Source organism: Platalea leucorodia (assembly GCF_965183815.1).
Source record: "Platalea leucorodia genome assembly, chromosome: 4".
Classification (NCBI taxonomy): domain Eukaryota; kingdom Metazoa; phylum Chordata; class Aves; order Pelecaniformes; family Threskiornithidae; genus Platalea; species Platalea leucorodia.
The window spans coordinates 61,227,758-61,239,914 of record NC_138826.1 but is presented as its reverse complement, the minus strand read 5'-3'; the positions used below and the strand labels follow the sequence as shown (position 1 = coordinate 61,239,914).

The 12,157-nt window shown below is 38.9% G+C and overlaps 1 protein-coding gene across 2 annotated transcripts in view; it reads left to right on the top strand.

The window, feature by feature from the left end:
* The window catches only part of IPO8 (importin 8), a 48,278-nt gene extending 39,688 nt beyond the window's left edge, over positions 1-8,590 (top strand). Inside the window, exons 22-25 of one of the 2 annotated variants that reach the window (XM_082310989.1) lie at positions 2,269-2,474; positions 3,949-4,194; positions 4,873-4,989; positions 5,692-8,590. In XM_082310989.1, the coding sequence (XP_082167115.1) occupies positions 2,269-2,474; positions 3,949-4,194; positions 4,873-4,989; positions 5,692-5,789 (667 nt within the window). In that variant the 3' untranslated portion in view covers positions 5,790-8,590. Of the gene's footprint in view, positions 1-2,268; positions 2,529-3,948; positions 4,195-4,872; positions 4,990-5,691 lie in introns of those variants that run through there. The other variant, XM_082310990.1, reaches the window with a different exon arrangement.
* Positions 8,591-12,157: the final 3,567 nt, after the last annotated feature.

The following is a 12,157-nucleotide window of genomic DNA, read 5'->3' as shown; positions in this document are numbered from 1 at the left end:
ACTTACGTTTGCTGTCCAGAAAAGATAATTTAATATGAAGCTAAACCACTAATTGCTAAGATTTTTTTGGACATTTTACTGTGTTGCATTTTGCAATTGGCATTGTATAATGGTAGCTTTTTCAAATGTATTATAAAAGGTAGTGCCAAGTGGCATTAATTACTCTGGTGCATGTACACTGAAATTGCTTCATTATACTTGTGGGGCTTGAAGAAATTTCATGGCTTCCCAGTGTCAAGATGCAGGACAGAAGTCTTGTGCATAGATTACAGAGCTTTGGTCAAACTTGGATGAAGGTGCTGGCAGAGACAAGAGGTAGAGAAAGTTCTTTCCTTTTGTACTTGCAGTAAGGACAACTCTCCCCAAAAAGCTATGCTTCATTCATAGATAGCATCATCTTTACCTTGGATTTTGGTTTTCACAGTGTTGGCATGAGAGCAAATGGCGATAAGCTTGTTTTCAACACAGATAAACTGACAGGAGTAAGGGATTTAGTTTTTTTTCTGTGAAAACAGACCCTGTTTCCCTGACTCAGTTTCCTTGGGTGATTTGTATGCCCTCTTTTGTGCCCCATTCCTTCTGAAAAGAAAGTATTGCAGTTAGCAGTGATGGAAGGACGCTCTTCACCTACTTGCACTTTGGTACATTTTTCAACACGTGGAATGGAGCAACCAAACCCAACATGACAAAGCATGTCATTTGATATGCTAGTTGACTTTGTTTTTCTTGGAAGCTCTTCTGTGATCATAATGTTACGCATGGCCATATATAATTTACTGTTGTTGTCAACTACTCTGAGAATGGAATCACTTCACTACGCCCTAACAGGACTAACAACGTGGGAGGTGTAATGAAATCCCTCCAGATCGCCAGCCTTGTTTAAGCACGTGTAAAGTTCAGAAAGCTGTAATACATGATCACTTGTATTACTTAAAGAATATTATAGTTCAGTAGCATATTATATGGGAACTTTGATAATGAAATTGTAAGCACTTTTTAAATTGTATTTCTATAGCGATTTTTGAAGTGATGGATTGAGCTGGCTCTTCCTCTGTAAGCTTTATTGCAGTCTGTGGTGCACATCTTATTAGTTTCTTCTCTCTCAACTTGTATCCTCTTCATTCCAAAGTAAGACTGGTTCAGTAACGAAGTACCTACCGAGAGTCTGGAGGATGGCCATTTTCTGCCAGCTCTGGAGGTTTGCTTGGTTTCTGTAGGTCTTGCTGAAACTTCTTGCTGGAACTGCTTGTCCTGCAGAAGGCTTGCGCAGAAGCTGTCAGCATCAGATTGAATAGTTCAAACAAAACAAGCTCCTCTCAAGCCATTAATAACAAAATACCATAGTGGTAGAGAAGACTTGACTACTACTGGTGTTTCCAGTAAAGGAGAACCAAAGGTTATCTGCACAGGCAGTTAGAGAATTTTTCCCTGTCTTGTTTGCAAATAACTTCTATTTCTGGAAGTGAAAATCAATTCTTATTTTTAAGAGCAGAGGCTCTTACCTAGTTTCCTGGCTATAGTCACATAAAAATCTTTCTGCTACTAATTTAATGATTTTTTTTCCCCTTCAATTAGCTATAGTTTGTTTGTTTTGCTGGAGGTCTACTCATTTGCAAGTTCCCTGTTTGAGTGTACTGCCAGTTATTCTTGATACGGTGGAATTATTTCCCTGCTTTCACTGGAGTTAGCAGTGTGTCTCAAGTTAGTGTCAGAAATTGGATGTATAATACAGTCATTCTGATGGACTCTTAATAAACATGTTTAAATACAGCTAGCCCTGTGGCACTCCATAAATGCACCCTGCAATTCAGTGCATTCCTGCTTCTCATGACTCTTCACTGATAGTCTTTTTGCTAATTTCAATCCCTGGAACAGTACTGCTGTCGAAGCCAAAGCAAATTAATTTTCCATCCTATTTAATGATGATAATCTGTATCAAATGCTTTATTAAAGACAAGATATTCTACATAATTATTAAACAGTATTTATTTAGCATTACAAACTTTGCATTTGGTAATCAGAAACAGTTGTTCCAGGAATTTGACCAGTGCTTGAAAGATATTTAATTGTTATTGGACAAGTACTTTCTAGGGGGGAACTTGCATTCAGAACAAAGGAAATGATGTGTTTAGGAGCTTCGAATATAGACTTTGAACATAGTCTCTGTGACATTGTCTTCTGCCATGTCAAGCACCAGGACTTTAATGGTCTCTACATATCCTTGCAGTGAAAAACTGGTTTTTGTCTAACAAATGTCTGTTGTTTCAGACTCCATGACAGAAAGATGTGTATAATAGGACTGAGCATCCTAATGGAATTGCAGAACCGACCGCCTGCAGTGGATGCTGTGGCTGCCCAGATTGTCCCTTCAATCCTCCTCCTCTTCCTGGGCTTAAAACAAGTTTGCGCCTCACGAGAACTCACAGAACATGAGGATCATGCTAAAGATGAAAAACACGTTGCAGAAGATAATGGTAAAATCTCCCCTTTTCACATTGTGGATTTTGTCTGGATTTAATTTAAAGGGGGTAAGAAATTGCAGTTCATTTTTAAGACTCATTAGTCTGCTGAAAATAGCTCGGCTTACTGGGTGCTTGAAAGATCATCTTAGGAATTGATTTTTCCTCCCGAAATGTAATGAAAACGTTTCAACGTATAACAGCTAACACTTTGTGAAAGGGTAGTACTGGTTTAAGAGCAACAACAAAACTTGCAAGTCCACTCTTCTGGGTTGTGAATGTGCTCCATCTTCTCACATAGGCAGCAGGAGTTTCCCAGGACTGCACTGGTTATATTCTTGATTCCTGGAAAGAAGCTGTTCCTAGTACTCAACTGTTTGAAAGACCTGTTCGGTTGAGCTTTGAAGGAAATCCTAGCAAGTCGTCTTTGTCCAAATGGAAAGTGATTTGCAAAGTGAGGTTAGAGACAGCTGAGGTTACTGGAGTAGGCAAACCTCTTACTGCTCCGTTTACCAGAAGAGAAAAAACATCAAAGCATACCTTGTGGAGGGAATTGTGGGGAGTGAATTTTACACAGCATTGCAGGCAGATATGTGTGGCTGTATTTGACTTGGAAAAGGAGTTAGATGGTTTGAGGTCTGAAAATTAGATTGGATGTAAGCAGATTATGTAATCCCCTCAAATTTCACACATAATTGTTCTGTAATGGAATTTCAGAATTCTTCTCAATGCATGGGAATACAGTATGGAAACAGCACAGTAATTTTCAAATCTCTGTCCTGTGATTCAGTCCCTGCTTATTGCAGATACAGTCGTCTTTATTCTTTCTAAGCTGTTAACACCGGAAGAACTGAAGGTTTGGAATTGGAGGGGGATTTTTTTTATCTTTATTATAAGTCAGAAATATTTTCCCTTAAGTAAGAAATAGCAGTGTTTAGAATTGCATGTTGAAGTTGCATTTAATTCAGGATGTAATAGTTGTTTCATAAGCGGAATGGAAGGTAAAGCTAAGCGAACAATGCTGGTTTAAGTTTGTTCAAATAAAGGAGCACTCTGAAGAACAGCAGGCAGACATTTGGTCTACATCTGGTTTTCTCTTTGTTTTGTGTCAATTTGTGAAGTCTATGCAAGTCTCTATTTGTTTGTAATTTAAAAAGCACAGTAATGGAACACTTTGTCAAAGACACATTTCCTCAGAATGTTTGGATCCTATAATTGCACAATGACTGCATAAATGAAAGAAGAAAAAAGATAGCAGTTTCACATTCCCCAGGTGTGCTTAGAAACAGAAGTTTAACTGATCTTGAATGTAGGAAACATTTTAACAGCTTCATTTTTCCAATTCTTCTAAGATTTTGGGGGAAAGGTGTTAACAGAGGGCCCCCCTACCAGCCAAAACCTAGATTTATTAATTGGTATTCATTCATAAGTCATTGTTTCCATATACTTTTTAAACTTTGTTTTACAAAACACATCAATGCTTTTGCAGAAGAGATACCGAGTGATGAGGAGGAGACAAATGAAGTGAGCCAGGCAATGCAGGAGAATCATGGTGGAGGAGGAGGAGGTGGTGGTGGTGGTGGTGGAGGTGGAGAGGAGGAGGATGAAGATGATGATGATGATGATGACTGGGATGAAGATGCATTGGAAGAGACTGCTCTTGAAGGGTTCAGCACACCTCTTGACCTTGAAAATGGTGTTGATGAATACCAGTTTTTTACACAAGCGCTTTTAGGTATGTGTTTTCTAGTTGGCAGAATGATATAACATGATGAAATAGTGTGGAGATGTTTATGACCATCACCGGCAAAAACCCTTTTCTTTGTTACGAGTAATAATTTAGATTATTGAAACTGGAAAATGTGATCTTGCTTTCTAATGTTAGTCCTAAGATTTTTTTTTGGCTTACAAGTACTGCAAGAAACAAATGGTAGCAAATACAGCCAGAGATTAACTCTCTTCATGTTCTTTTTCAGAACTTTTCAATCACAGCCTAAATAAGTGGGACTCGGTTACTAGAGGGACTCATATATAGAAATATTTGTCACTATCTAGGTGTTAAAATCTTAATGGAGAAATTATTTTCTCCCTTTCCTGTTTGACTAATCCTGTTGCTTTTAGTTTTGATATGAGTTTTAAGTTAGAAAATTCACTTCATCATTGTCCATGAATAATGGCCACATGGTTAACTTTCCGTTTCAGAAAGCAGAGGATGTAATTAAGTTCCCCAAAATGGATTGCCTCTTTTACAGTGGGGATTCTGTGCTACGAAAACTGACAGGAATACTGAACCTGTTTTGCAGTGCAAATTCTGTTTTAAAACCAACCAGGGATTCCGTGTGTTTCATTTTGTTCTGAAATTAACTTTCAACGTAACCTGATAATCACTTTTCATCCATTCCTGTTCTGACAGCGGTGCAGAGCCGAGATGCAGCCTGGTACCATTCACTGACAGCACCGCTGAGTGAGGATCAGAAGAAACAGCTGCAGGAAATTTATACATTAGCAGAACACCGGCGAAATGCTGCAGGTGAGTCACTTCTCTGGGGCCATTTTGTCTGTTGCAGGGATGTTGGAACTGCATCTAATCTGTAACAACAGAGAGAATAAATCTCTGTGCTAATTAGCATTTCCTGAGAAGCGTGAGTGGGATATTGCGCCTATATTATCCCTTGCCTGGAAGTGTGTGTTATTCAGAGAGATTACTGTTGCTTCTAATTAATTGCCTTCTCATTGACATGTGCTGCTGTTTGAACAGGGTACAAACTAGTTTTGCACAATCTGACATTTGAAATGAAGAACAATTTAAGGCAGTATCTAGCTGTCAGCCAGGCATTTGATGAAGATTACTATAGATTATTATGTGTTTAACAGTTTTGTATCTTTTTAACTGCTAACATTGCCTTCACAGTCAGTGTAAGGTTTTAGATGTTTAGGAAGCTTGCATCGTGGAAAATGAATTCAGATTTAATCAAAAAGCATGCAGAATAGTGTAACATAGACTGATTCTGTAGAGGATTAATTTCTCAGCTCTGATGTAGAGGTGTGTGTCTGTTTATGCATTTAGAGAAAATCTGAGTGTAATTTATTACTGTCACTGCATTTAGGGAATGAAATTTCGACTCAACCAAGAGTTTTTTCCACAACTTTGCATTAACTGAGCTGTATTGTCTCTGGCAAAAGCATTCTCTATAGACTGTTTTTCATATCCTTTCCCTTCTTTGAATTCTAGAGACTAAGACAATAGAACAACAAAGTGGCTACACCTTTGACAACAAAGGACTGATCACAGCATTTAATTTTGCTGGAAGTACTCCTGGTGGCAACTGAAGGATCAACTACAAAGGTCAATGGAAAGGGTCTCATCATTACATTTTCTTGAAATCATCGTGACTTCTGAGTGATAGGGGAGGGTAATTTAATGCTGCTGAAGGTTTTCTGGAAAATAGCAGTGTGCTTCCCTCACCAGAATGCTCTTTCTAACCAGCTACTGTAATGTACAAATTCTCGTGGTGTTTTTATAATTTGATGGACTGAAAGGAAACATTTGTCCTCAAGGAACCTGAATGACTGGGAAGGGCCAGGCTGCATCTAATTGAGTTGCACTTCTCAGGTTTTTGCTGTGCAGAATTGATAGATTCATATGGATAACAGTGCCTTCTGTTGTACATGGATTGCCTGAACAAATGGATTTTGGAGTGCATTATAATTTTTTAAGTGTAAGGACATTTCTTGATACACTGTAAGCCTTGGTTCCACGTTTTCCAGTCACCTGCTTTTTACTACTCGGTTTAATCGTTCGTTGGTTGCACACACATTGCTGGATTCAGCATATTATCTCACCTTCCCTATTTGGTGCAGACCAGATATGTAGAGGGAGGTATCTGTTGGAGTTGCAAAGCGTACACTGGTTACATCAAAGGGTCTTAACAAAATTGCAGATTTTCCCTTGATGCAGTAGTCTTAAATTATTTCTCTTAGCCATGAAATCAACTCTCTTGAGTTATGATGGCACGCATGGCAGGTGGCTACCCTAAATCTACACTGATATTACCTCCTGCCTGGAAAAGTGGTGTGGCCCTCACATGTAGATGTTCTACGTGACAACTTCTTATTTCCACTATTTTTGATGAATATTGGATTTTACTTGGGATTCTATAAACCTCTTTTCTGTTTTTATTCATTCATTACCATTCCAGTGGTAGTACTGAATAATGTAAAAAATACTTACAGTATTTTATTTATCTTGATAGAAGAAAAACAGCTCTGAACTTATTTCTTCTTACTCTTACACTTCTGTGATTGAATTTCTGGCCTGCATTCCATTTGACTGTTCTTGTCCCATGCTGAAATTTCATTAACTGCCAGATTTTCTCCTAAATTTTGAAGACTGGTTTCTCATAAATGGAAACACGTATAACAAGGTGTTTGTGAATATGTTCACTTAGTGAGAAACTGATAGCAGTACTGATTTGAATAGGTGCCCCTCCTTTAGATCTATTGGGATCAGAGTGGGGGAGCCAGAGTAAGTAGGGGTGCTTTAGAATGTGAAGTTTGGATTGGAGATAAAATGTTTAGACCAGATTTTGTCTCTATGTGTTAATTTCTTCATGACTTAAAAATATTTACAGAGCAATTTTAAGCACATACTGATAATGTATTTCTTTAGAGCAGTGCCCCAACTGAAAAGTCGACGCCCTTCCCATACCCCATCAAATTTTCACTGAGTGTAGCAAATTACAAGTTGCTGGCCCTGCACTGTGCTGAAGCTTTCATTTCTTACGTCAGAGTAATTATAATTCAGTCTGATAAATCTGAAGCGCTCTATGCCTTGGCTTCTGGAAAGGGCCAAAGTGTCTCTGCCTGTTTCTTGCCCCATCCCCTGGAATTTTCTCAGCCTAGCAGCTGTGGGGCAGAAGGTTCCCCGCTGCTTTCCTTTTCTTGCACCTTTGCGTCAGACTCTCTCTGGTGCTGTTCTCTGCTGCTGCTGCTGCTTTTTTTTTTTTTCTATTTTCTCTACACACAGCAGCCGCAGAGTAAAGTTGGCCTGGTTCATGTAGGTTTTTCACTGCTGCTACTCACTTAATAGCAACAGTGAAAATTTCTCACTTTTAGGTCTGTTGTACATATGGAAAACTGTGAGAATTCCAGGGTCTGTATTTCCAAAAGGGAACAATACATTGAGCTGCATTGGACAGGCTCTTTAAGCTCAAGCAGCAGAGGGCTGGGACATCCTTTATTTTGAACGTCAGGCCGTGAAAATTATAGGTCACTTTTGCTAATTTAGGCCTGGGGGTGTATTGACAGAGACCGTAGGAAGGCATTACATCCAGTTTGTTGGTGAGTTTCTCAGAAAGCATAGAAGTTTTGAAATCCTTCATGAATTTAAGAAATGTTTTTGGAAGTTAAGGACATGGATGACCTCTCTCTTACCTGACAATTGAAGTTAAGTATTAGGCAGGTAAACTGTTTAAGCCCTTTATTATTTTATTAAAAAAAAAAAAAAGAGATTGTCAAGTTGGGTTTCTTTCAAAGCCCATTTGCCTTCTCTACACTGGTATGCAGAGCAGAAGAAGGATTTATTTTTCTTCTGCTAATGAGGTTGCTTGCAGAGTCACAAGCTAGTATTTAGGAGTTAATGTGTTCAAGGAAAAATCTGCTTTTCCATAGCATCATCTTTGTGTCACTCAGCTGAACTATGGCGGCTCCCTAGTTCTGCTTCTTGTATACTTTTCAAAATCAACTGCCAAGAAAATTTCATCCAGATGTTTCTTACAAGGGGTTTAATCAGCAGCGTGGAGTCGGGAATCTTTGTTGTCTGTTTTGCAGTGGGGGTCAGAGATGTCTGAGGGGATGGCATGTAAAAAGGTTAAATGCCCTTCCCTTCCCAGGAGATTCATGAGCAAATGTTTCTACTGGCAAAAGCAAATGTTAATTATTTTATTCCTTTTTTTGAAAAGGGTTTTCATCCAAAAAGATTTATTGGGCTCTAGCCTCCACTTTAACATATGGTTCTCTTTTAACATGATAGATATCCGTTTGTACATGATCATAAATAGGTAATGGATTTTAGGGATTTCTTTCTGAGCTGTGTCCAGCTTTGTACTACATTAAAGGGAGAGTAACACAAATGTGCATTACTGTCTCACTTTGAAGCCAAGGTAATCATGGAATATCAGATACCAGCATCGGCCAACCAAGCGTGATGTATTTGCCATTGGAAGTACAGAGAATCATGAATGTATTGTAAAATAAAACAAAGGCTGATAACTGGTGACCTATGTTGCCCCCATGCCCATGTTCCCAAAGTGTGAAGGTGGCTCGTGTGGGCACCATGGGGGCTTTACGTGGGAAATTAGCATTATGATGTGGGTTATAATCATAGCAAATGTTAACTTACATGATAAGCTGCTTTTTCAGATAAAATTAACTGATCCTGGGTATTGAATTGCATATTCTGTTTTGTCACTCTTGAAAGGAAAATAAGAATCACCACATGTTTTTGCTGCTTCTTTTTGCTCTCTCTCTTTCAAAGTTGAAGTACCTGGTTTGCTTTCATTACAGAGCAAAATCTTTAATCAAAATGGCTGGCTCCAGGAAGAGTGCAGAATATCAAGCTAAGGAAAAAGCTAAAAAAACCCAACCCCCAACAATCCCCCAAAACCCACATGTGCACAGTCTGATTGAAATAAATGTGCTTTAGGAGTGTAAGTCAAAATATGTAAAGAACGTTACACAAAATGATATTGTGAGATTCTTCGCTTTAGGGGGAAAGGCTGCCTGCGGGGTGTGAGGGAGACATGAAATGAACTGCTTTAGGACATGGCCTTTGCCTGTGAAGTCCAAGCGGTTTGTGACTCTGGATTCCATCATACATTGTAGAGTAGAGAAGGTAGGACAGTAGAGGATTTTTTTTTTTTTTTAACTATAAAGCAAGAGTCTGTCTTGAGACTTTGGTGAGCCAAAGGAGTTGGAGACGACGTGAATGATTAACTGTCTTTTGTTTCCAGAATACTTTTCTGCCTTTTTTCTTCCCTCCTTTCCTTCCGTTTGCCAACCACTATGTTACCAGAGATTTCAGGGGATATTCAAAATGCCTGAAAAGGTAACGCTTAAACAATTTTTAAAAAATCCTGTTGTTCTTGAAGCAATGCAACCTGCCCGTTGCATTTCTATGTATAGAACAAAGTCTCTCATTTGACATATGCAGATGATACAGAACTACAGAAAACCCTCACTCGTGCCTGCGGTTTGATGAGCCTTTCTGTGATTTACTTCTTACTATGGGTACTTTGAAATCCTCACACCTTGTACTGAAATTTGCTCAAAGGATCGGCAAAAATGCACTATGTAATGAAGTACCTAGTCCTAGTTCTGAGATATGCCCTAGTCAATCTTTTGATAATGTTTGACAGTCTGGTGGTCAGTTTCTTAAAGATCTCCGTCTCTGATTGAGGACATTCTTCAAGAGACTCTATATCTTTGCAGGTGGACATATGAGGATCATACTTCCCTCATCACAGCAGAGCATGCAGCAGGCATGGCTATCAACTTCTTTGACCTTATGAGTGAAAATAGCACTCTTTTCTCTCGGATGTCAAATCTTACCCCAAATGGATGGGATACAGTAGAGATGGATGTTCCCAGTGTGTTAAAGGAAGCCAGACACTATTCCAGATACCAGAAAGTCTTAGCATAAAGCCATATCATAAGAGGATATATGAACAGGCCAAGCCGCTTGCTTTTGACACCTCTTCCACTGCTACTACTTTTGTAAAACCAAACGAACAAAACCAGTGTAAAATGAAAGAGAACTAGAGCAGTGCTTGTGCACTAGACAGTTAGAAACTTCCCTGGCCTGTGGGTCTAATCCCGATACTCACTCCAAATGCACTCACGTACTTTTCAAATAGAATATGCACCATCTGTATGGATATCAGTACCCTGAATCTGACAGCCATTAATGAGAGGTAAAGGCTTAATGTGATTTTTCTCTGGCAGAAAATAGATGCATCCCTTTAAAAAGTCTGGGAACCTCTTGTCCTGGCTGATGGTCAGTCACCAACAGGAGACACCCAGTGTAATTACAGCCTTTCTTAAAGACTGTCAGCACACCTCCTACTAAAGGGCTACCTGAAGTGCTCCATGTCTAGGGAGCTAACTGATGAATACCCCTCGACTAAAGAGTCTTGGGGAACAGCAGTTCAAAGAGAACCTGCAGGCATATGTAATTGTGATGAATTGGGAAAGCATGCATTTAAATTGAGGTGATGCATTTGATATAATCTCAGATCTGCAGTGTTTCCAGTGTTGCCTGGATCTTCTAGAGGAGTGTCCAAGAACTTTGTCCCATGCCTTTCTCCAGGAAGAGAATGTGCTTGGGCAGCCCCAAATTTGGTCCGATGCTTTGAACTTAGGATCAGAAAGCCATTTTGGTTACAAGCTGGTAGTTGTCCATATCAGAAAAATGAGGTGAAAGCGGTATATTAATGCTAGGATTGTCTTTATAGGCTGTATAGAAGTTCACAATTTTAAGTGCTTGACTATGTGCATGGTGAGGTAGGAGATGAACTTTCAGATGCGTTGATTTCTCCAGTGTGAATACAATGTCAGCTCCGGGATTCACCTGAGGTGAATGGAGAGTGTTGGTCAGGGGCTGCCTGCTGGACCATCCAGGATTACGTTAGATGAAGTGAAATGCAAAAACTGAAAAATTACTTGATAGTTGAAGCTGTTGAGCAATAAAAATGAGTGTTTTCTTGAAATGAGATTTTAATATTCTGTTCAGGTATGTTTTAATTTTCAGGTTTCTTGCCCTTATACAAAATACAAAATTACTACATGACATGGAGGCCTATTGATTTTTCGCAGGACTGTTTACCATTGAAGGTGTTTATCCAAGAATTGTTCCTCATTTTTAAATATTTTCAACACGTTTGCTAGTAACATTGCACATATCCCTCTTTCACTACTTTCCATGCACAGAAATCTTGGAAATGAACTTAACAAAAGAAAGAAGAACAGTGCTTTGAAAAGAGAAGACTATGCATAAGCAGGTTATTTTTAGAAAACAGAAGAACTATGGCCTCTGAAGAAAATAGGAAACAATAAATATTTATACAAAAGTGCATGAGGTAAAGAAATTAATGTAAGACAATATAAGTGAGACTCCATTCTTTGATCACAGCTGTAATGTTTTTTTTTATTGCCAAACAATGTGTGAAAAACACTTCGGATTGCATGTGCTATTGGTAGTATGCTTAACATAAATCACCTGAAATGTTTTTGGGCTCAAAAAGAGACCAAAGAGGCCATGCATATTTCTTTTGCTACTAAAAGCAAAGATATGAGCCCATGCCTGCAGTGACTAGAGGGAGACCGCTATGTGCTACATTAGCAGATTGAATTGCAGGATCATCACCTTTGTAAGAAGCCTAAAATACTAAACTGTGGGTTGGCTTTGAGGGCAAGAATTGACAACTGCAAAACTTGCATCGATGACAAGAAGAACCTCTTCCTAGCTTGAAGAATCGTGTACAGTGTTCTCTTAAGCTGTGCTGAATTTGCTTTAAAAATAGTAATAAATCTTATTGCTTAGGTCGAATGTTACATCTGTTGTGCATTTATATGGGAGGAATAATATTTCTTAAAAAAATGTAACATGCCACCTACCAAGGAGCCCAATCTCATTTTATAGC